The 24,798-nt window shown below is 31.8% G+C and overlaps 1 protein-coding gene across 2 annotated transcripts; it reads right to left on the bottom strand.

Annotated features, from left to right (window-relative positions):
• Positions 1 to 18,393, bottom strand: LOC115881040 (putative inorganic phosphate cotransporter). Of its 2 annotated transcripts, none has more exons than XM_030898400.1 (8): positions 18,016 to 18,393; positions 15,216 to 15,406; positions 12,305 to 12,553; positions 12,132 to 12,231; positions 10,190 to 10,378; positions 3,916 to 4,215; positions 1,444 to 1,682; positions 1 to 318 (listed from the first exon to the last, which is right to left on the bottom strand). In XM_030898400.1, the coding sequence occupies exons 1-8, from the start codon at positions 18,047 to 18,049 to the stop codon at positions 118 to 120; spliced, it is 1,503 nt and encodes a 500-aa protein (XP_030754260.1). In that variant the 5' UTR covers positions 18,050 to 18,393; the 3' UTR covers positions 1 to 117. The 2 variants fall into 2 exon arrangements, with proteins under 2 accessions (XP_030754260.1, XP_030754261.1); XM_030898401.1 differs by lacking the exon at positions 18,016 to 18,393 and adding an exon at positions 15,499 to 15,617.
• Between the last annotated feature and the right edge of the window lie 6,405 nt (positions 18,394 to 24,798).

The following is a 24,798-nucleotide window of genomic DNA, read 5'->3' as shown; positions in this document are numbered from 1 at the left end:
TAAATATATTTATTTCTTAAATAAAATCAACATGATTTTTTAAAGTTTAACAAAAGTCGCCTTAACAATATATTTTAGTTATTCTTAAATATATAAAGTACATGTTTAAAAAAGCAGTCATCTATTCTCGTTCTTTTCCTTAGTATCTTCTGAATGCCTTATTGACTCCAGATTGATAGTTTTTGTTTTCCCATCAAAATTGCTCGAGTCGTTCCACCATTGCTCTTCTCCACTTCCATAGAACATATAAACTATGCTGCTGGTGATGAAAATAACGAAAGATATCCAGAAAACTATTCTCCATTCTGTGATTGTATGCTGCCACAAGAAAAAACCAAATATTAACTTGTTGTCTTCGGTTATTAGCAAATAACAATAAATTTAAATTGTAATATATATATATATATATATATATATATATATATATATATATATATATATATATATATATATATATATATATATATATATATATATATATATATATAGATATATACAGGGTGTCCCACTTAAGATGGATACAAGCCAGTATCTTGGTTGTTTGTTGAGCGATCTTTTTCATTTTTGGCAGGAGGCTGTATGGCTATAAGACGTAAATTTTCTTCCTTACCTAAGATACTTAAGTTCAAATTTTGATAAATATTGATATAGGGTGCGTTATTAAAATAAGACATTTTTATTTTTATTATTATTTTTTTAAGTACTTACGACGCCACTGGATGAACAACAGGTTTATTATCAATAACCAGTTATAAACAATTATCAATTAATAATCGATTTAAGTTTTCAGATAGCTTCGATAATAATTAAGATATTATATATATTATTGAGGAATATTTTAAAAAAATCCAAATAGTTAGATATTTAAAACAATCACTATTAACTTTGAAAAGTATGCTCTAAACAAAGATTCATAAACCAATAACGAACTAAAAGTCAACATCTTCGACCAAACCACCATAAAAAAAACGATTATTAATTGATAATTGGTTATAATTGGTTATTGATACCAAACCAGTTGTTTATCCAGTGGCGTCGTAAGTACTTAAAAAAATAATAATAAAAATAAAAATATCTTATTTTAATGACACACCCTGTATCAATATTTATCAAAATTAGAACTTAAGTATCTTAGGTAAGGAGGATTCAATATAATTTATCAGATTTGAAATAAATACTGTCCTAAAAGTAGTTTACTCTTGACTCGAAAAATATTAAACCCCATTAAAACGTACGTCTATGAGGTATCGCATTTCTTACCCTGGGCAAAATGTACGTCTTATAGCCATACAGCCTCCTGCCAAAAATGAAAAAGACCGCTCAACAAACAATCAAGATATTGGCTTGTATCCATCTTAAGTGGGACACCCTGTATCAATGGGCATTGGTTTTTAAAATATGCATCGGTTTTTAAAATTCCCTGTATAATATACAGGGTAGTACCTCTTCTGTCAGTGCTCCTGTCAAATATGGCGTTATTATACCAGCTCCTGCCCCAATCCCATTGGTAATAGCCATAATAATGCCGGCAAAATTCGGGCTCAAGTCCAAAGCGTTGACTTTCATGCCACAGTAGAAGGTGCCCATGAAACCCATGGCTACGGTAAACATCCATACTGCCAGGGTAGTGTTGCATCCAGCGTAGGAAGCGGCCATAATGAATATGGCTGGACCAACAGCAGCTAGGGAAAAACAATATGCTTTTAATAGTTAAAAAATAGAACAATAATTTTGACACATCCTGTGCAATAATTTCGTTTGTAAATTTTCCTAAAATATAATTTTGCGGTAAGAACCATGTCTCCTGAGCATTTTATTTTTTGGATCATGACAATACATGCTTTGGTTAATTTTTTAATGCGAAATGATCTGATCACGATCAATTTGCAATTTTTTCAATTATCATTACTTTGGTGTAATTTTTTAATATGGCGAGATGGTTTTGGTTATTGTCGTAACGTCATATTACGTCGCATCGGATATTCTATACTAAATTAAAAAAAAAAAAAAACATTAAGACTAACGATACAGTCCTGGTTTTAATAAAGATTAATAACGATAACAGAACTAACGATATTAAAAGAAACATCTGAAATAGTGAAGTATACAAACAGAAAAAATTTTGTAAAAAATACCCTAATACCACAGATTATAAACTTTGTTTTTTCTTTATTGTTTTTCGTGGTTCCAATTTTCGGAATCGGGCACTAGTTAGGCTTACGCCCACTTATGGCCTCTAAAATTGTGCACAGCGCCTGACCGGCACAGTTATTAGAGAGATATCGGAAAACCAAATAGCGTCATGCAGTTACGCGTACCTTATCATGGTTACGATATGCGCGAGTCAATTTTTAACAACAACCCCCGCTAATAACATTACCGCCTGACGTAATTTGCGGATCAATTACACCAAGCGCTATTTCTAAATAACGTTTAAAAATTGCTTAAATGGGCATGTGCGGGTATTTTACCACCGGGGCCGGCCGGCGAGATCTTTTATTTTAGGTTATGTTTGAATTGTTTTGAATTATTACTTTAGTTTTATTAGGTAATTTGATATTTAAATAGCTGGGATTAGTTTTAATTAAATAAATACGGCCCAAAATATGGATTCCACCTCTTCCAATATTAAAGAACCTATAAAGAGGCTTAGGTTTACAGCAGATGACGACTTAGCCCTTCTAAGAGAATTTGTTGCTTGTTGCCCTAAACCCACTGGCAGACGTTGAATAATAAAGCACTGGAAATTAGCACTTTAGCCCTTTAGTTTTAAAATACCTAGTAAACAAAACAATTTCAAAGTTTTAAATTCAAAGTTAGGTTAAGTTTAAATAGCGGACGCGACGCGAACAGAGTTTTTTCCGATCCGGTAACTATAAATGAAGAGAGTTAATACCACCTCACGTAAAGGAAATAACACCTGACCTTATTAACGTCCACGCACGCTATTCGGTTTAGCGATATCTCTCTATTACGCTGTTTTTTGTTATTTTACGCGAGTTTATTTTTGCGCACAGGAAATTTTACTCGTTTGCACATCGTCATAAAAAACAATTTTCGTACAACGAATTAGGGATAAGATATTTATCTGTATACATATAGTATACCTAATCTGTGCTAATACTGTGTATTGTCTCCCCTGGCTGCTATAACTGCCTGTTTACATACGTTCATACTGTCATTGAGACTGCATATATCATATTGCGTTATGCTCTCCCATTCTTCTTTAAGGACCAAGCGAATTTCATTTAACGAAGCTGGCACCGCTTCGTGGCCTCTACTCCTCCTGCCAAGCATTTCTTAAACGTCGAACACGATGGGCAGTTTATAGTAGTATATACTTCATAATAATCACCTATTGAAAAAAAACTTCAAAAATAAATTATAATTGAAAAAATTGCAAATTATTCGTGGCAAGTTCATTTCGCTCTTAAAAATTAACCAAGGCATGTATTGACATGATCCAAAAAACGAAATGCTCAGGAGACATGGTTCTGACCGTAAAATTATATTTTAGGAAAATTTATACACGAAATTATTGCACAGGGTGTGTCAAAGTTATGGTAAAAAAACTCCTTGATTAACCCTGTATAATATGCCAATTACTAAAGTTTATTAAAAAACTGAGTTTACCGAACTAAAGTTGATATAATTATATACAGTTTGCTAAAAAAATCATGAAAATACGGATAAAAATAACAAAAATATAACACTTTTTGTGTAAAAATATAACACATTTTAACAAAAATATAACACAAATTTTACCAAAAATGTCTCTATTGTGTTTTTTTGCATTTGAGTGTATTAATAAAAGCCTTGAGCACTTTTTTAATACAGTTTTATTTGAGGCATTTTCCACATTTCATAAAGAATATTTTAAGCAACTTAATGCAAATGAAACTTTAAATGTCTTACCAAAACAAGTAAAGAATCGTCTAGCTCCAGTTACAGTCATGTAACCCTTCAAAATCAACCAATCACATATCCAACCTCCTGCCATGGATACCACCCACATGGCAGCGTAGGGAACAGAGTTCCAAATGCCGTTATCGGCAACGTTAAATCTTAGGACTTCTTTCATGTACTTGGGCAAGTCGGAGACCATGGTGTAGAAGCCCCAATCGTGGCCTATTTGGGCTGCTATCAAGGCCCATAAGGGTACAGAAGTGGCGAGAGCTTTCCATGGGATGGGTAGACGGTCCGAAGATATTGAACCTATAAAATATTAGGAAAAAATTGTAATATTAATACAAAAACTATTTTAATCTACGACAATGTCATTATGACACATTTAACATTGTCATTTGGATGTCATTATGGCTTTCATAATAGCACGCAAATTTTAAAATAAGAAACAAGCAAAAAAGGTACCTAAATACGTTTATTTATTGTAAACATTAATTATAATATCAGTACAATTGGTTAAATTAATTCCAGACGATGACAGGTGAGTTGAATTTTTAGATAGTAAATTTATTTCCTGAGTGCTTGAACTTGTTGAAGACCCATCATTGCCAGAAATGTTACCCAAAATATTACATGACACTTTTTTCTTATTTTCTTTGGAATTTTCTGTATAGCTGTCTGCCACTGTGTTAGAGCGCCAACCACCATGTCCTTTAACAGTTAATAAATCACTCCTGAATCTGCAAGTAACGACGCAGACGATCTACGGAAACAATGTCCAGTGTATTGTTGTGGATTTGGAAGACTTAGGAACAATGCTATTTTATACGGCATTTTCCCTAAAGTATTAATGCCAACGAGTTGCTTGATACATTTTCCATTTCTGTACCTCACAAAAAATCGAGTATGCTCTGTGTTGCTTGGCCGCATAGCTATATATCTTCGAACCATTTCCACCATATTTATTCCTTCAACATTCCCTTTCGTTATAAAAAAAATCTCATGATATCTTTGTTTTCGTAAATTGAATAATGACATGAATGCATTGTCCTTCATCTTTAACATTTTGCAGCTGCAGATTTGTCAACTCGATACGCCGGCAGGCTCCCGTAAGTCCCACTATCAATGAAACTTTTGTCAGGAAATAAGTTTTATCATCGGCTTCCAACAAAAAACGAGTTATGTCTTCTTTTCTTAAAATTCTCGATTTTTTTGACCGAAATCCTTCCAATTTTCTTTTTAGAAATACAATTAGATGGACGTACTTACTAATATCTGTATTTTTCTTCACTGATATAACTGAACGTAGCATGGAATAATATATCCAAAGTGATGAAGCCTTCCTATGTTTTGAAAGATGTTCAAAATATGCCAGGAGAACCTTTTCGTTACTACTGTTCTTGATTCCTTTCCCTTTACACCAATCTTCAAGTTTTACATAGGCTTGCTCGTAAGTTTGTCTTGATTTTTCGGGAAGTGGGGAATCGACAACGTTTTGCGCAATGCCTGCAATATCCGAAGGGACACTTTCAGAATCAGAATCACCCATATTAATATTATTTTTTGCTTTTTGCTAACACTGAACGTTTAACACAAAATTGAACATCAATAATTGAGTTGTCAAAGTCAAAATAGAAACAATCAACAAGCACGGTTACCACGGCGTCGACTAATATGGGCACCTGATAATTTTGAATTTTAATTTTTATGAGGATATCTCTGATATTTTAAATTAAATCAAATCTCTTTGGATCGTCCCTCGTGTCGCGTCGTAGATTAAATTTTGAATGATACACGTTCGATACGAACTTTTTAATGAAATTTGTGTAACGTTACACGCGTTTCATTATGATGTTCGTATCGAACTTGTATCATTAATAACTATAAGAATAAATGCACTTACCATGAAAGTATCAAAATTAATAAATATTTAGGGTGGTCATAACTGCATTCCGTAAACTTCGGAATCATATTCTGCAAATAAAAATAAGTAAAAAAGTTTGTATAAATGTGTGTTCTAAAATGCTTAGTTTCGGAAATACAGGGTGTAAAAGTTTCATTTTTATTTCGAGTTTTTCTAAATAATTTAAAGTTTTTTTTTAATTTAAAATAAGTAACGTCAATATTTGGATGAAAATTGGTGTCTGGGAATTTTGTGACATGAGAAATTTGATTTTGATGTCAATATGACTTCAATTTGTAGGGGGCGCCACCTACATGTGTTTTAACTGTTTTGAAGAGTAATAACTTTTCGTTAGTACCTGTATAAAACTACTGAGTGAAGAAATATTCATTTTCGTGATTTTTTATGTAAAAAATGTCTTTTGGTAAAAATTGCTACAAGCAACCGTTCTCAAGCTATTTAGAATGGAAATAGTCAATACATGTCATTATTGACAAAAAAGACTAAAATGATAAATATATGAACTTTTTTATGAATTAATAAATTAAAAACTTAATAAAACAGTTTTTGTTATAGCTTTGGCACAAAAATATTTCAAATTTATGATTTCAGTCTAGTAACTAAACTGCCCGACAAATTAAATACCACAGCGATTTTTTTACTCATTTTCAACGAGTTGTAACTTTGAAAAAAATGGACCGATTTTATTGATTTTTTTAGCATATTAAAGATCGTTTTTCGTAGATTAATCTGATTTTTCTAAATTTTGTATGAGATTTAGTTTTCTATGATATACAGGGTGTGAAAAAAGGAATGTAATTTTTGTAATTTTTGTGTTGCTGCCATTTTGCCAAAAAAAATTAACTAAAATTATAAGTTCTGGGTATAGCTAAGACTAATATCTCGGGACGTATTTGGAATTTTTACGATAACTCATCTGGAATAAAAAATAATCAATTTTTACTCTAACTTGTATTTTTTCTACCTTTCTTAAGAGATATGCTAACAAAACTGAAATTAACTTTAAAATTGTAGGATATTCGTTACCTTTACAATGTGAAATTAAAAAAAAAAACTGATTTAACTAACGCAGTTTAATACAGGATCCCTTAAAAATACGACCAGCGAAAAAGTAAAATTATTTTTTTAATATTCAGAACTTAACAGCCCATAAGGTTAAAAAAATAATTTTACTTTTTTGCTGGTCGTATTTTTAAGAGATCCTGTATTAAACTGCGTTAGATAAATCATTTTCTTTTAATTTCACATTGTAAAAGTAACGAATATCCTACAATTTTAAAGTTAATTTCAGTTTTGTTAGCATATCTCTTAAGAAACATAGAAAAAAATTAGACTAAAAATTGATTATCTTTTATTCCAGATGAGTTATCGTAAAAATTCCAAATACGTCCCGAGATATTAGTCTTAGCTATACCCAAAAACTATAATTCCAGTTAATTTTTTTTTTGGAAAAATGGCAGCAACACAAAAATTACAAAAATTACATTCCTTTTTTCACACCCTGTATATCATAGAAAACTAAATCTCATACAAAATTTAGAAAAATCAGATCAATCTACGAAAACCGATCTTTAATATACTAAAAAAAATCAACAAAATCGGTCCATTTTTTTCAAAGTTACAACTCGTTGAAAATGAGTAAAAAAATCGCTGTGGTGATTAATTTGACGGGCAGTTTATTTAGTCAAAATGTTTAATTTGTGTCAATAATGACAGTTATTGAAAATTTCAGCTCCAAATATCTCGAGAACCATTACTCGTAACGATTTTTACCAAGAGACCTTCTTTACGTAAAAAACGTCGTAAATGTATATTTCTTTACTCAGTAGTTCTATACAGGTACGGACGAAAAGTTATTACTCTTCAAACGAGTTAAAAGTATATAGGTGGCGCCCTCTACAAGCAGGAAGCATATTGACATCTAAATCAAATTTCTCAAGTCAAAAAACTCGCAGACAATAATTTTTATCGAAATATTGACGTTACTTCAGAAATTATTTGGAAAAAGTCGAAATAAAAATGAAACTTCTACACCCTGTATCTCTGAAACTAAGCATTTTTAAAGATACATTTATACGAACTTTTTTACTTATTTTTATATGCAGATTATGCTGCCGAAGTTTCCGGAATACAGTTCGGATCACCCTGTATAATAAAGGTAAAGACAATATAAATAGAGATAATGGCCCAATTATTTACATATATTTACATATTCTCCAAAAAAAATCTTCTTAATGAATTAGTGATGGGCAAAACTGTTATTTTTAGATAACAGTTGAAACTTATCGTTATTTATAAAAAACAGCTTAAAATAACAGCTTAAAAATAACAGGTTTCTTTATTTTACTGCTAAATATCTGAAAGAGTATGAGACGGTCACCGCCAGGCGTATTAACGCAGTTGCAAGTTGCAACAATGACGTGCTCGGTGGTAGTATTTCCAGGGTGTCAAAACATTTCTAAATATCGATTGTTATTTAAAATACCTCTCTAAAAACGGTGGTTGTTTACAAATAAGCGCTGTTTACAAATTGCGATATAAAAAAAGCCAAAATTCCGCCACTCGTCTATACCTACACATTGCGATCTACCTACGCCCTGCCCCTCGATCCGCGTAGATCCTGAATTGCGTAGCAGTGTACAGGGTGCATCTCACTCGACGGGCGAGAAGCTCTTAGTTATGATTTTACCATTTGCGGTCAAAAAATAGCAATATAAGAAAATGTGTAGTACCTATAATTCTTCATAAGTAAACCAACTACACACTAGAGTTCGAATTAATTTTACACTTAAACTAGCGTGTACCCGCGACTTCGTTCGCGTCGAATTAATAATTTCTAATGGTGATGATAAAGCAAAACAAGAATTTCCATTAACATACAAACTGGATAAAATTTTCTCACATTTGCCAAAAATAAGCTTTCTAACGTCGAGCAGTTTAAGCAGAATCGTGGTTAATCAATTACTCAACTTTTGGAACACCCTGTATGATTTTTTAAAAATTTCAAAATATGTAAAAAAACAAAATAAATTATGCGTGTCCAGGCGTTTTCTCGAAAGACTAACCGTTTTTAAATAACAAATATTGTAATATTTGAGGGGCGTTTTCACCCTGTTGGAATTTGAGATTCGAGAAACCCCTCCTTATCGAACCTCAACCCCACAGTCAATCCGTTTGCAAAAAATCAGCTTTAAACGTCCAGCAGTTTAAGCAGAATAGTGATTACTCAATGGTCATATTTTATGAAACACCCTGTATATATTTTTAAAAAATCTTAAAATATGTAAAACAACATAATAAAATATACGTGTTTTAAGAGTTTTTCCGAAAAACTCACCGGTTTTAAATAAAAAATATTCTAATATTTCAGAGTAGTTTCACCCCCTTAGAATTCGAGTTTCGAAAAATCCCTTCTTATCGAACCTCTACACACTAAAGTCAATCCGTTTTCCAAAAATCAGCTTTTTACGTCAAGGGCTTTAAGCAGGATCGTGATTAATCAATGACCATATTTTTCAAAACACCCTGTATGCATTTTAAAAAAATCTTAAAACATTATTCTGAAAATTTTTTAGAATATATAAATACCTAAATATTGAAACTTAATAAGTAAGTACTGAAACATACAGCGCCATAATATCTCGACCTCCGTCCGTTATGCTCGTAACAGTTTGAAACAGAATGTATCTAAAACAACTGATGCATTATTCCCCAACCTGTTTCGAACCTCCATCGACAATCGACCGATGCAACAGCTTTCCTTTCCCACACCGATTATCTCGACCGCCGCCCTGTTATGCTCGTAACAGGTTGAAAAACAACATATCTAAAATGACTGCTTCTCCAACCCGTTGCGAGCCTCCATCGACAATCGACCGATGCAGCAGCGTTCCTTTCCCACTCCTGTTATCTCCACCGCCAGGCGTTATGCCCGCAACTGTTTCAAAAAACCTGCTTCTTTTATATCCTATTATTTTTAAGCTGTTGTAAATACGACCATCGACGGTATCGACCGAAGCAGCTACGTTCGCCGTAGCGCTTTCCCCACTCCGTTGTCCGTTGTCTCGCCGCCTGTATAGATGGTTGACGAAATAACATGTTTTCCATCCATACTAGTTGTTTTTTGGAATTGCTTCGAGCAGCATAGAATTTTGTGGTGATGCAGAGCGCCGACTTCGTTTTTCGTTTCACGAGCGGCCGATCTCTACGTGTCGTTATTTTATATCTGTTATTTTTTAGAAGTAGTAACGGTTGCGTTATGTTATTTATAAATAATTGTTATAAAATAACAGATAGTTAAATAACAACCCATCACTATAATGAATGCGATTTGAAGTGATTAAACTAAACATTCTTTACCTAATTCTTTTTCTAAAAATATTTTCTCCTTGTCGCTGATGAAAGGATGGTCTTCCGGGGCCGAGTAGCAAAGTACTTGGAAAAACAAGAACCACAGAATCCCGAGTCCCCCAAAAAGGTAAAATACTGATGCCCATTCTTGCGTGGCTTTGATCAATTGACCGCTGATCAGATTGCAGACAATGGTACCTAAAAACAAATAAAAATAACACGTAATAGTACTTATTTAATTGGATTGTGATGCTAGACGCATGAATACACAAATTCTGTATTATAAAAATTGGTTCCAAGTTAAATCATTTTTTTAATTGAAATGAATAATATTTAGATGCAAACATAGAGATGAATTACTATTTTTTGTGTATTTTGGTTGAGTACTAGAAGTAATAATATTCTGATGATTTAACACAAATATCTAATATTTGATAGTCAATATAGAAAGTAAATGACCCTAAATTCATTGTTATCTACAAAAAAAACGAGGAAATTCTTAGATAAGTCCATTATAATGTTTGCAATTGTGTCTACCTTTATATTTAGTACACATCGTATTGTTAGCAATGATTGAATTGCTTGAAATAGTTAGTGATACCAATGTTGCCAGAAATTTTCGAGGGAATTTCTTCAATGGAGCTTTAAAAAACTTTCTTATTCCTTCAACTTCACAAAAAAATCCAGATTTCGTGAATCCAGATCACCAAATTTCGTGTATTTTAGATGAATATGTATCTATTAATGTTTTTACAGTTGAGGGTTGGAACCTTTGGTGTTACACAGCAAAATAAAAACACTAAATCACCACAACACACCAAAACACTTTTACTTTTACACTGGACGCGCGTTTTGCTAACCATGTTAGCATCATCAGCAGATAATTATAAACTATATGCTCAGTGGGCACCGAGTGGGCGTGGCAAAATCTAGCCAACCGAGTCAGAGCCCACCGAGCGTAACAGTTAGATTTCCGCCACTAGAGTAGTAGAAACAAAGAACTTGAAGGAATTGGACCGTTGTCTCTGTTCATACTATCTTTACATTTATTAATTCTGATGCTTTCATATGCATCTAATTGCCTGTAATTTGAGACTTGTTTAATTAATTTTAAATTATTAAGATCTATACAATGTTCTTTATCAACAATATGTTCGGCAACGCAAGATTTATCCAGTCTACCATATCTTATCTGAGCTAAATGTTCTTTAAATCTAGTTAATATTGATCTTCTAGTTTGCCCAACATATTTCTGATTACAATCTTTACAAGAAATTTCATAAATACCCGACCTTTCCAGTGGAGGTGTTTTATCCTTTGGTTTACCTAATAATTGTTGTAATTTATTATTAGCACTATACACAAGTTTATAATTGACATTCTTAAAAATTCCTTTTAGACCACGGGATAACTCTCCATCAAACGGTATCGAAAAATATTTAGACGTATCTTTCTCCACTTGAAAAGTCGAATTTTCAGAAATCATTAACCTATACCTACGTTTTCTAATTAATTTATGAACTAGTGAAGGAGAATATCCATTACACTCAGCTACATTCCTAATGGAAAGGGGGAAACTAAGTAATCTATGAACTAAGAAATTTAAACTAGCCATTTTATGTTCAACACTATGATGTGATTCATTAGGAATATATCTGCGTGTGGTCGTATTTTTCCTATAGATATCAAATTCCAGGCAATTATTAGTATTTCTAATAACTAATACATCTAGAAATGGTAATCTGTCGTTGTTCTCAATTTCATGCGTAAATTTAATGGAAGGAAAACGATTATTTAACTTAGAAATAAAATTATCTATGGTGTCTGAATGTGTGTCAAAAACAGCAAAAATATCATCCACATACCTAAACCATACTTTGAAAAAGTTTCGAAGACTTTTTGACAGCAATATTGCTTTCCACAAATAAGACACTCTGTGTATTTAACCTACCTATTTGACCTCCAGCGTAGACCAGCGACCCAATCTTTGACCTCTCCCCCAAAGGTACCCATTGTGCCAGCATGGTATTCAAGGCAGGGTAAGTCGTACCCTACACACAAACACAAACCAACTGCTAAGTTTTTCTTTAAAAACGATGTCATTTTTAATTATCTAAAACTTACTTCGCCCAAGCCTTCGACTACCCTCAAGGCCACCACCCATTTCCAGTCCCCTTTGGTGATGTGGATCACCCATGGAGTGATGACTGTGAAGATTCCAGTGGAGAGTATGCCCAGTCCCAGGGTGTATTTACCGCCGAACTTGCTGGCTATTATACCACCCGGAAGGTGGGTGATCAGATATCCCCAGTAGAAGGAGCTAAGGATGATTCCTTGGGTTTTTTCGTCCCAATCATATAAAAGATCTGGGTTCTGAAAGTATTTGTGTCTTAGTAAAATTACGCTTGGTTAAGACATTAAGCAAAATATAAAGGAATATCGACAATGAACCAACAAGAATGGTCATCATTGTCTTTGAGGCATATTTCTGGTATTGATATAGTATACCGCATGAGCGAAAAAAAAAAAAACGGCGTCCAGTTGGCTGGGAAATGACTGTCAATAAAATTTCCCATATAATCTATACAGGCTAATACATATATTATAAATTCCTTAAGTGACTGACTCACTGATTAATCACGATCCTGCTCAAACCACTCAACGTAAGAAGCTCAATTTTGGCATACAGGTTGACTCTAGGGTGTAGAGGTTCGATAAGAAGGGATTTTTCGAAATTCCAGTTCCAAGGGGGTGAAAGCACCCCTCAAATATTACAATAATTTTTAATTAAAAAACGGTCAAGTTTCCGAAAAAACGCTTTTTTTTATATTTTTTAAGATTTTTAAAAAATGTATACAGGTTGTTTCGAAAAATCTGGTCATTGAGTAATCACGATCCTGCTTAAAGCGTTTGACGTAAAAAGCTGATTTTTGGAAAACGGATTGACTTTAAGGTGTAGAGGTTCGATAAGAAGGGATTTTTCGAAACTCGAATTCTAAGGGGGTGAAACCACCCCTCAAATATTAGAATATTTTTTATTTAAAAACCGGTGAGTTTTTCTGAAAAACTCTTAGACGCGTATATTTTATTTTGTTGTTTTACATATTTTTAGATTTTTTAAAAATTTATACAGGGTGTTTCATAAAATATGACCACTGAGTAATCACGATTCTGCTTAAACTGCTTGACGTTTAAAGCTGATTTTTAGCAAACGGATTGACTGTGGGTTGTAGAGGTTCGATAAGAAGGGGTTCTCGAATCTCAAATACCAAGAGGGTGAAAACGCCCCTCAAATATTACAATATTTGTTATTGAAAAAACGGTTAGTCTTTCGGGAAAACGCTTGGACACGCATAATTTATTTTGTTTTTTTACATATTTTGAAATTTTTTGAAAAATTATACAGGATGTTCCAAAACGTTGGGTAATTGATTAACCACGATTCTGCTTAAACTGCTTGATGTAAAAATATGTTAATAAAAATTCTTGCTTTGCTTTATCATCACCATTACAAATGATTAATTCCACGCGAACGAAGTCGCGGGTACACGCTAGTTTTCACATAAAATACCATCGATCTTCATTTCATCGCTGACGCCGTTTTTTTTTCGATCATACAACTAAACTTTTTTTTGGTATAGACAAAAAATACATCCATGTAATTCAATTGATAGAAAAAAATCTAAAATAATTCCTAAATGAGGTATGTATAAAAGATAAACTCGAAATCCAGAGACCTAAATAAGGAAAAGATACTTTTTTGGATTGTAATATGCTTATGGATCAAAATATAAATTAAATTTATTGCGATTATTTTGCAATCAACAAAAATTACAACTAATAATAAATCATAAATAACTAAACGCCTGAAGAGAGAAAACCAAGAATTGCATAAAATTTTATATTTCGTATTAATACCTAACTGAAACAGGTTACGAAATTAGATGATTTCTTTAAGAAGAAAATTTTCCGCTGTTTACATTATATACTGCTTCTTACCGGTATTCTTCAAGTTCTTTTTCTTCAAAAAATGTCTGGTAAAATTATAAAAATATCTTCGTAAGGTATTTAGCATACAAACAAACCCGATGATATAGCAATTTATTTGTCTAGCCTCTACCGCGAAGGACTTTTTTATTTAAAGAAAGGTAAGTTAACCTTATGATTGGCAAGAGTTTTGTTTAATAAATGCAGACACGTTAACAATAATTCCTGTTAAGCACCGCCTATACAGAACATTTTACCTGACTGTCTTACCTGTTCAGTGTTCAGTAAAAAAGTAAAATTTTCTTTTAAAAAAAGTTTTTTCTTTTAAACTGCACTAAACGCAATGATAAGATCATAGTTTCATAGTTCTACAATTTCCTGTCTCACAATGTACCGTTTGTGTCGGGGAAGAGATCATAGTTTCATAGTTGTCGATTTTCGAAAGAAATCACTACATGTATATTATTTCGTATATTTTTCATTTTATTGATTTTATGGAAATCACTGTTCATTAAAATGTTGTATCCTATATTATAGGGCTTGTTTCTCTCTATAAATTCCTGTCTCACAATGTACCGTTTGTGTCGGGGAAGGGATCATTGATAATTGATAAAACTGCATGTAAAACTTTCAGTGTGTACTCGAACTAAAGAAAACAATAACTATAATAATAACTATTTTCAGCTCCAGTTCTAAAATATTATTCTTAAATTGGGTTTATTCAGGGTTTATTCATTTTTTTATCTATAATTTAGTATCTTATCTAAAATTGCATATGTTATTGCAATTTTTTGTTTTGACAATGATTTTTTTTTAAATCGTTCAAAGATAAAAAACTACTTGTTTTTATTTAATTATCTGAATTTCTGTAATCTAATTCAATTATTGATTATTTTCTAATTATTATTTAGATATAAAAAATAAATATTACCTGATGCTTCTTAAATAAGCGCAACTTGCTTGCAAATGCTTACTTGATCTCAAGTTCAAGATTTTCACTATATGTATATGTTGTTAAAGAAACTTTAAACTAAAATGGTTTTCTTACCGTAACAACGTTGGTATCTGAAGAATTACTAACTCCAACATTACAGTAATCTTCGTATGTGTTGTTGGACGAATGGGTGCTATTGGTCATCTCAGTGATTGCAATGGATAGTGTCACTCTCATTGCGTAGGCATTTACAATGGCTAGGAACCCCATCAGACCCAAGACATACCTCTGAGGAATGAGAAAACCTAGAAACAAATTGTTAGAAGAAAAGTATTTAGAAGTTTTTCTTATCAGGCTATAGAAAAAGAAAAACAAATTATCAAGGCAAAAAACTAACAAAAAATGTTGCAAAACTCATTGACATCTGTTTTAGCTCAACGGTTCTTCACATAAAACAAATTTTCTTTTAATAGCCTTATAGTTTAGTGGCTTTACTAAGAACCAGTAGTAAACCCCTTATGGAAAAATACAGTATATTAATAAAAAAGGTAAACAGTTTGATTTAATTAAAGAACAATTAAAAATCTATTTTCTTATCATATTTCCACGCAACAGGTAATCTTTGTAGCGTTTGTTTTTATTTGATCAAGATATATCTAATTGGTTTTTAACCAGTGACACACATACTCACCCTAGATAGATATTAACAGTAAAAAAATTATTTATCTGGTTAAATCATGAAAACTCCAGTGATTTGACGTAGTTCCGAATATTTTCTATAAAATTTAATACCTTTTTTTGATTTCAGTTTTTATATATATTTTTTTAAAATATAGTTAATAATTATTTTTTTATAAAATATCGTTAATAATTATTTTTTTAAATATAATATTTAAATAATACGTAGTTCTTCTATGTCCACGGGCTGTTCGAACTCCCTGTATATTTTGTAGATCCGCTTTGGAGAAAAAATATCTCATTTTTTTTAAAAACTATACCGGGTGCGTCTCGAAAGGGGCTCACTCCTATAATTTTTTTTATTTTTTCAGATAAAAAAACGAGATTTAGTATGTTAGTATATGACATAAATTAGGATTGATTGACGTATTCAATTGTTTTCGGTCACTTCCTGTTTCACCGGAAATGACTACAACTGTTGATTTTTAAATGGCACTCTCGTTTTTTTTTACTTTATTCGATAGAAAATGACACTCTGAATAAAATGACGTATCATATGTCAACTTTTGACATTTTTGCTATAAAAAAAAGTTTCAATCTAGAGTGCCATGACTGTGTTAAAAACACTAATTTTTAATCAAGGAGCTTTGCAAAATTAGATTTGATCGTCTACTGTTTTTCGTATCTTGTCCTGGCCTGTTAAAAGATGCCCAAATCGTATTTTTAATCATATCTCAATTTTTTTTTAAATAGAATAAGGGTGGCTCATTAGCACAATGACGTATCATATGTCAACTTTTGACATTTTTGCTTTAAAAAAAGTTTCAATCTAGAGTGCCATGACTGTATTAAAAACACTAATTTTTAATCAAGGAGCTTTGCAAAATTAGATTTGATCGTCTACTGTTTTTCGTATCTTGTCCTGGCCGGTTAAAAGATGCCCAAATCGTATTTTTAATCATATCTCAATTTTTTTTAAATAGAATAAGGGTGGCTCATTAGCACATTAGGAAAAAGCATTTATTTATGAATAATTATTTATTAATTTTTATTTAGGAATATGTCCCAGGATGGAGCGACGAGATGGAACAGCTCTATCAGGAATTTCAGAACAACGGAGACTCTGAGATAGCAGACGAGCTCCTTAATCGTCTTGATATAGAACGCTGTAAAAAATGGGAAGAAACGACAGGTAGAATGGATTTCAAAAAATCTAGCAGGAGGCTTGGAGCCTTCTGAGGAAACTGGGTAGCTCTAGGTGTTACTTTTTATCACACTGTCTAATGCCCATACAAAATTCAGTTTTTTAGTATTTGGAGCAATTATTATTAATCAACGCAAACAGTCAGTTAATGTAGTTTGAAAACTGGAATCATATTAATTGGTCCTCTTTAACAAATATTTAAACAGTTTTTTTTATTTTTTAATGAAATAAACAAATTATATCAACAATATTAGTATCTGTACTCTTTAAAAATTTGGTACATTTTTAAAAATAATCTAAAATGTCAATAGTCCCTGGGTATATTGATAAATTAGTTCTAAATTACTAAAATGCATTTTCTACGGAAACTTAAAGAGATAGGTAAAAAATGGTATAATATAATTTGATAGACAATTAAACTGTGCATCTGATTCTCGTAAAATATACAGGGTGTTCCATTTAAATTAAACAAGTTATTGCCGTTTGAAGCTAATAATTATTTAAAATAAATTTTTAGACACTCTGTATAAGGTAGTATTATTTTTATTATTGCAACACAATAACTGATCAGTAAATAAACTTCAGTAAATATTTAGTATTAAAAACTTTGATACCCTTGGAGAAATGAAGACATTAAAATTTTTACTGCAATTTCACAAAATTGAAAATATTTCAAAATTGGAGTTTAAGTATAATAAACCTTAATCAAATTTACCTTTATTTTAATCGTAGAAACTAAAAAATGTAATAATATACAGGGTGTTCCATTTAAAAAAATACAACTTTGATATTTTTTACTTATTTGGGACACTCTGTATCTTGTAAAATTATTTTTAAATTGTACCTCTAATAGTCCTTCATCGAACCCAAAACTTACAATTTGTAAAAATCTCATCGTTTAGCTACAATACTCCGTGTCGTATGTGGTAAACCACCCTGTATACTTATATTTTTTCAGTGCAGGTAAAACGACAGTTTTGTTGTAAAACTGAATTATCAAAAGATAGGAGCTTTAAGAAAGTAGGTACTTACATTCGGATACTGTCAATCTCCATCCTGTGAGCATTCTAATTATCACCAATATCCTTTGATCACACTCACAATACCACCGAAATTCAAAAAAATAAACCAAAACAACCGCTATCAAAAAATAATTACTTTTTTTCAAAAATATACAGCTCAAGACATAAACGTTTATAAATCTGTATAAACCATTAAGTTTTTGAACAAATATAGTCTAAAAAAAGAGCCGTTTTGGTACCGTTTAAGTTTGTTTAAAGATTTTTTTTCAAGAGAAATGAGCGCTGAAAAGTACGTAAAGTTGAAATTCCATTCGGTGCGAGATTATCTGAACTAGTAGTACCGAAGACAAACCGATACCGATTGATTACTTAAGTGGTGGTACTCGTATGACCGAGATTCCTTTCTACCAAGCGTTATCGGAGTAAGTAATTTATTATCAGGTACGCCATTTAGCTCACTTAGTCTAGTGAAAACAATCAAAGGATTAAGATTTAGAGTCATTTTTTTGAGTGAGATTGATGAAGAATTCTCTAAACAATATAAACATTGTTAAAACAAAATTGATTGTTCCTTATCGAATCAAGAAAACCTTAAAAACGATTTATTTTAGGTATAGGTACATGTATAGTCAAAAAGTAACAAATTGAACAACATTTTTACTAGTGAAATCAAAAAAGTAGGTTTCCATTTGAAAAAAAAATTGATTTATGATAATATTTTAATGGCTCAATTCCGGTACAGCTATGGCCAATATTATATGTCATTCGAACAATTTAATTTTTAAAATAGATAGCCAGGGCAGTCGTTAGACTGTTGGCCGCCTGGAGCAAGCTCGAAAAAATGCGTCCATTTTTCTGTTGATAACTCTTAAATTATTAATTTGAAAAAAATTATACTAAAACAATTAAATTCTACGTAAAAAGGTGCTTTGGAAATGTTTTCATAGAAATACAAAATTTTCCATAGCAAAAAAGTTACAGCGATTTGTTAAAAACGCACATTTTTGAAAAACACCTGGAGAGCCTCATGGATTGTATCCAGGACAACAAAGAAAAAATCGATTTTAAACTTTTCCTGTGGATCTAAAATTGGCTCATCCACTGATTCATACAAAAACTGTCTAGTTATGTTTCTGGTACGAGCTCTAATGTCATTAGTAAAAACTGCTTCAATTTCGAGCTCTTCTGCCAGTTCTGCAGCATCCACTAATATTTCTCTAAAATGGTCGTCAGTCCTTATTTTGACAAAATAGTCGTCAATAGCTTTTAGAGCTTTTGTGGACTCAATGATGTCGAGTTTCTCATTCTGAAGCAGTTTACTAGTTGCATTTATACTGTGGAAATTTCGTACCGAAAATTACCATTTTTCCAAAATGTAGTACTGACGCATGACGTACCGAATTTGGTCAAGGTGTACCGAATTCAGTACAATTGTACCGAAACGGCCGCCCTCAAATTTGGTTTGGTTTGGTTTGTAACGGTTAATGGTATAGAGTGTTTAATATCAAAATTCATAAAATTTTACAGAAAATTAAGTAAGAAAATTATTGTCAACATCCGGTATTTTCGGAAGTGCCGCCTTATTGAAAATATTTTTAATCGATAGATCTTATTATGAAACAATGACAAAGAGTAGATAAGATAAGGGACGATAGTGAACAAAGAAGTCGAATTTCGCGAGAGAGACGCAGATATATTAAAAATTAAAGGTCCCATCAAGTCCCATTTTGTCTGTTGCCAAGTATATTTCTTTGAAAAATAAACAAGATTTTCTGAAAATAAATTAATAATATAAGAAGGATATATAAGTAACGTATGTTAATACGGAAATGTAAATTTTTAGTTTAGGTTGGTTTAGGTTCTTTTTTCGCAATGTACTGATAATATCAAAGAAACAGAATGACTAAGTTGATCGATTTCAAAGATAAACAGATAAAATCTGAAAATCTGACAACGGCGTATTTTATTTATTCTAACCTATGATTTTAGGACGCTATATAATCAGCTGTGCTAATGAGGCTTAAATATAAACAAATCTGATTAGTTGTTTTCTTGTATTTTTACCTTTTTAAAGTGTGTTTTCAGAGTTTTTCGAAATATTATCGTTTTGATAGTTTTTAAGGTTTCGTTTTAGTATCGTTCTTGTTGCGTACTAATTTGTAATTATTGTTAAATATGAATACTGAACAGGACACGAGTAGCAGGAAAAGACGAGATGGTGGCAATGTGTGTGCTTATAAAGACTGCAAAAATAGGTCTTATTCTTCGACAAACATAATATTTCACTCTTTTCCAAAGGATCATAGAAAGTATTTTTATAGAAATATACTATATAATTATGTTATTAAACTAAATGTAATCCATAGACCGAAAACCTGGCTAGAAGCTTGTAATATATTTTTACAAAAAAAATTGAGCAACTCTATTTTTTGTACATAAACTCCACATTGTGATATTACACTTGTTCAAAAGTCCATATGTAAAAAAAATACACGTAAATAAAACATTTTTTACAAATTGACTTGGTCACTTTATCTTGTTTACCAACGATATACAAAATATTGTTTTTATTATCTTTATTCCCCGACAAATATGTTTCTAATTATAATTTATTTTATATAATATTTAGAAAAGTCATTTTTTTTTCGTTTCTATCTATTTCTTTACCCATACAGTAACTATTTGTAAGCTATAAAGGCAAGTTTTAATAATAGTCTATTTCAAATTTCCCGCGAAAAAATTACGAAAATTTAAAGGGACAAGCGAGACGAGGTCACTCTCCCCACCACTCAAACATGAAAGGTACCGCGCGAACTGTCGTCTCTTGTCTTATCTACTCTTTGACAATGATATGCTGGTCACTCTGTATTTTAGGATTGTTTATACTTAACAACGTCTAAAAATTCATTTATTGCCAGAACTAGGTTTTGTCATCAATTGCAATACCTAGAAATCAAAAGAAATTTTAAAAATCAACAAAAAATAATTACAAAATCACTCCTAAACTCATCAAAAATCTTAAGTACCTACTTAATTTATCTTGTTCTACAATCTCAATGATGGATTTAGAAAGAATTTTAGAAAACGAAATCGAAAACAATTACATATCTACTGAAACTTGGATGCCTTAGATAAAATAAAAAGCTACATTTGAAATAGTAAAGTACTTTTGCTTAATAATGTTTGAAGTGTTTATTAGATGTTTTTTAGAAAGGTGTTTAGTTCTTTTTAACCTCTAACTGTTGATATGGAGTCTAAGAGACTCTGCTGCCATTTTGACACATGATTACTCTCGAGGAGCACCTTCCTGATTTTTACCATAACAAATAAATAAATAAATGCCTTTATTGTCAAAAAAATTTTCAGTTTGTAGACAAAGGTAAACTAACAAACAAAGTAAAAAAACAAGGTACACAAACAAACAAACAAAAGATAATACAAAACATTATACAAATAATATTGTCAGTCTTATTGTTTAAAATAAACATTTATAAATGTTTACAATGTCAAAGAACAAAAAAATTAAAATAATATTCAAAAATATTTAGTTAGTTTATAGTAAAATATCAATGACCTCTAAATAAATTTATTTCGATGTCATTAGTAGATATAGCAATAGCAAACATTAGACCAGTGTTTACAAGATCAAATTCGATTTTCAAAATATAATTCATTTACGGCGTAGAAAGCCTTGTCCAGTAAATAAGAGTTCAATGCTTTGCGAAATGAAAAAAATGATGTTATGGATTTGATTTCAAATGGCAGGTGATTGTGCATTTTTTTCGAGTTGTATAATATTGAACTTTTAACTAACTCTGAGCGTGGGGTAGGTAGATAAAGATCTTGCTCCGCGTTCCTGAGTGGATAAGTGTGAGATGGCCTTTCTGAAGCTGATATATGTTTACGTATTAGGCAAACGGATTCAAATATAAATAAGGAAGAAAGAGTCAATATTTTTAATTCTTTAAAAAAGTCCCGGCAATGAGTTCTGCTGTTTAGTCCCAGTGAATATCGAACAGCTCTCTTCTGGAGCTTGAAAATGCGGTCAAATTGAGTCGCACAACACGTACCCCAGAATGGAAGGGCATACATGAGGTGCGACTCAAAAAGTGCATAATAAACAGCTCTAGCCACTGACAAGTTAAGCTCCTTAGAAACAGACCTTAATGCAAAACAGGCAGAGCTCAATATTTTCGACAAAGCTTCGATATGTATGTCCCATTTCAGAGAATTGTCCACAACAAGCCCTAAGAATTTTACAGATTTTACGACGTTAATGGTGATGTTGTTAAGTACAAAAGGCTACAACGAGTTTTTATACGACAAAGCTTTAGTTTTAGAAATGTTGAGACTCAGGAGGTTCGAATCGCACCAAGATTTAATGGTGATTAAGTCATTTGATATAATCCTATGAAGTGCCGTGATGTCCTTGTTGCTCCAAGTGCAGCTAGTGTCGTCCGCAAAAAGACATATTTTGCCACTGATGTTTATGTTAGCCATGTCGTTAATAAAAAGAAGAAACAAAATAGGGCCTAGTACTGAGCCTTGTGGTACTCCACATTCTATTGGCTTGCTAGAAGATAACGTGGTATCCACCCTCACAAGTCGACTTCTTTTGCTCAGTGCTGAACCCATAGTGCTGCAGTTTATTAATTAGGATCTTATGATTTACACAATCAAACGCCTTAGAAAAATCACAGAAAATTGTTGCTGTAGAATGATGGTTGTTTAGGCTGGAGTAAACTTTATTAAGGAGGGAAAACATAGCGTCATTTGTGGACTTGTTGCTTAGAAATCCAAATTGATATTCAGTAAGTATTTTGTACTTAAACAGAAAAGATACCAGCCTTCTTTTAACCAACCTTTCTATGATCTTAGATAGAGTTGGAAGGAGTGCAATTGGGCGATAGTTAGAAGCTTCATCTTTGTCTCCTCCTTTATGCAGAGGAATGATTACAGCCGTCTTAAGACATTTTGGAAAAATACCATTTTGGAACGACATGTTTATTAAAGTTGTTAGGTGGTTCAGAGTGCTTTCTGGCAGATTCGAAAACATTTTTAAAGTTAGCCCGTCGGTCCCAGAAGAGGATTTATTTTTGATGGTATTAATTGTACTGCGAAGCTTTTCTAAAACTACGGGCGAAAAAAAGGAACTGTGTAAGTTTACATTATCATTAGAGAGATAAGAAAGTGGATCATGAGAAGGACATATGGTATTAGTTAAGTTTTTCGCTACATTTACAAAGTAATCGTTAAGGTTCTCAGGTGAGGTAGAGATATTGCTAGACGAAGAAGCTTTGTTTCTCAATTCATTCACAATAGACCATGTTTCTTTAGCAACATTACCAGAATTGACTATTTTCCTATTATAATAAAGGTCCCTAGCGGCTCTTATAGTCTTATGATAAATTTTTCTGTATAGTTTTACGTAATTGTGGAAGAAGACACTATCTGAGAATTTTTTTAAGTGAGGTAATGAACGCATGTTTTTAGAAGATATACATAGACCTTTAGTGGTCCAAGGTTTATTATGCTGACGTAGCTGTATAGGCGTCGTCTGTAACTAGACAAAGTATAGTCGTGGCACTCGCCATAGTTTCACAGAGATGTATTTAGGAAAATATTAATTCACAATAAAATAAAATAAAAAAATTGACCATCGAGTAAAAATTTGCTTGAAAACAAAATACTTTCTCATTTCATGTAAGTAACAATTTTTCTGTATCTGAAAATCTTCTGATGGGAAGAAATGCGGAAAAAATATATAATGACATATTTTTATGTTATTATCTATTTCAAAGATTTTCTACAACTTTTAATTTAAAACAAGTTTAATTTTAACATTAATGGTTTTGTTTTGTAGTAATATATTGGTTAGGTGATTTTCATTGGATAACTAATACATACATTGAACAACACATTGTACTAAATAATAAAATAACATATTTAAACTTCAATAATTGCTAATAAATACTAGACACAGACATTTCAAAGGAGAAAAGAAGCAAGAACAATGAGAAATAAATGGAAAATAAATAAAAAGAATAATTTTTTAATTATTGTTACCGAGTCCCGAAGGTACCGAAAGAACCGGGAATTAATAATTTCGAGTCCAGGTTCTTTGATATCTCAAAAGAACCGGGAATTTTCGGTTCTGAACCCTAGTTATCATATTATCAAGAAATTATGTTTTTTAACTAAAAACTAAAAAAATTCCAGATTAAAAAAAAATGCGCAGAAAAATCCCCATACTTCTGGGGCCAAAATATACTATCCTTAAAAATATTTGTACTTCTTTAAGACTCACCCTGTATAGGGCGATTCACGGTTATGGTACGTTGTAGCGTTTCCGAACAATGAGAAATAAATGGAAAATAAATAAAAAGAATAATTTTTTAATTATTGTTACCGAGTCCCGAAGGTACCGAAAGAACCGGGAATTAATAATTTCGAGTCCAGGTTCTTTGATATCTCAAAAGAACCGCGAATTTTCGGTTCTGAACCCTAGTTATCATATTATCAAGAAATTATGTTTTTTAACTAAAAACTAAAAAAATTCCAGATTAAAAAAAAAATGCGCAGAAAAATCCCCATACTTCTGGGGCCAAAATATACTATCCTTAAAAATATTTGTACTTATTAAAGACTCACCCTGTATAGGGCGATTCACGGTTTCCGGAACCGGAGCTGTTTTTCGGAACCGGTAATTTCGGTACCATGCCTCTAAGGAACCGGGATTTTCAGTTTTTTCCGTACTAGCAATTTTTTGTTCAATGATGGTGCAGTTCGTTAA

Source organism: Sitophilus oryzae, unplaced genomic scaffold (genome assembly GCF_002938485.1).
Source record: "Sitophilus oryzae breed Bouriz unplaced genomic scaffold, Soryzae_2.0 scaffold_1693_pilon_pilon, whole genome shotgun sequence".
NCBI lineage: Eukaryota > Metazoa > Arthropoda > Insecta > Coleoptera > Curculionidae > Sitophilus > Sitophilus oryzae.
Note: the sequence above shows the minus strand (reverse complement) of the source record. Positions and strands in the feature narration are given on the sequence as shown.

What these genes read in the sequence shown, in the direction of transcription:
- LOC115881040 (XM_030898400.1), bottom strand. Translation starts at nt 18,049, where the DNA reads ATGCTCACAGGATGGAGATTGACAGTATCCGAAT. An exon ending in TAGTCGAAGGCTTGGGCGAA is followed by an intron (nt 12,232 to 12,304) that starts GTAAGTTTTAGA and finishes GTTTGTGTGTAG; the next exon opens with GGTACGACTTACCCTGCCTT. An exon ending in CAGGAGCACTGACAGAAGAG is followed by an intron (nt 319 to 1,443) that starts GTACTACCCTGT and finishes TTCTTGTGGCAG; the next exon opens with CATACAATCACAGAATGGAG.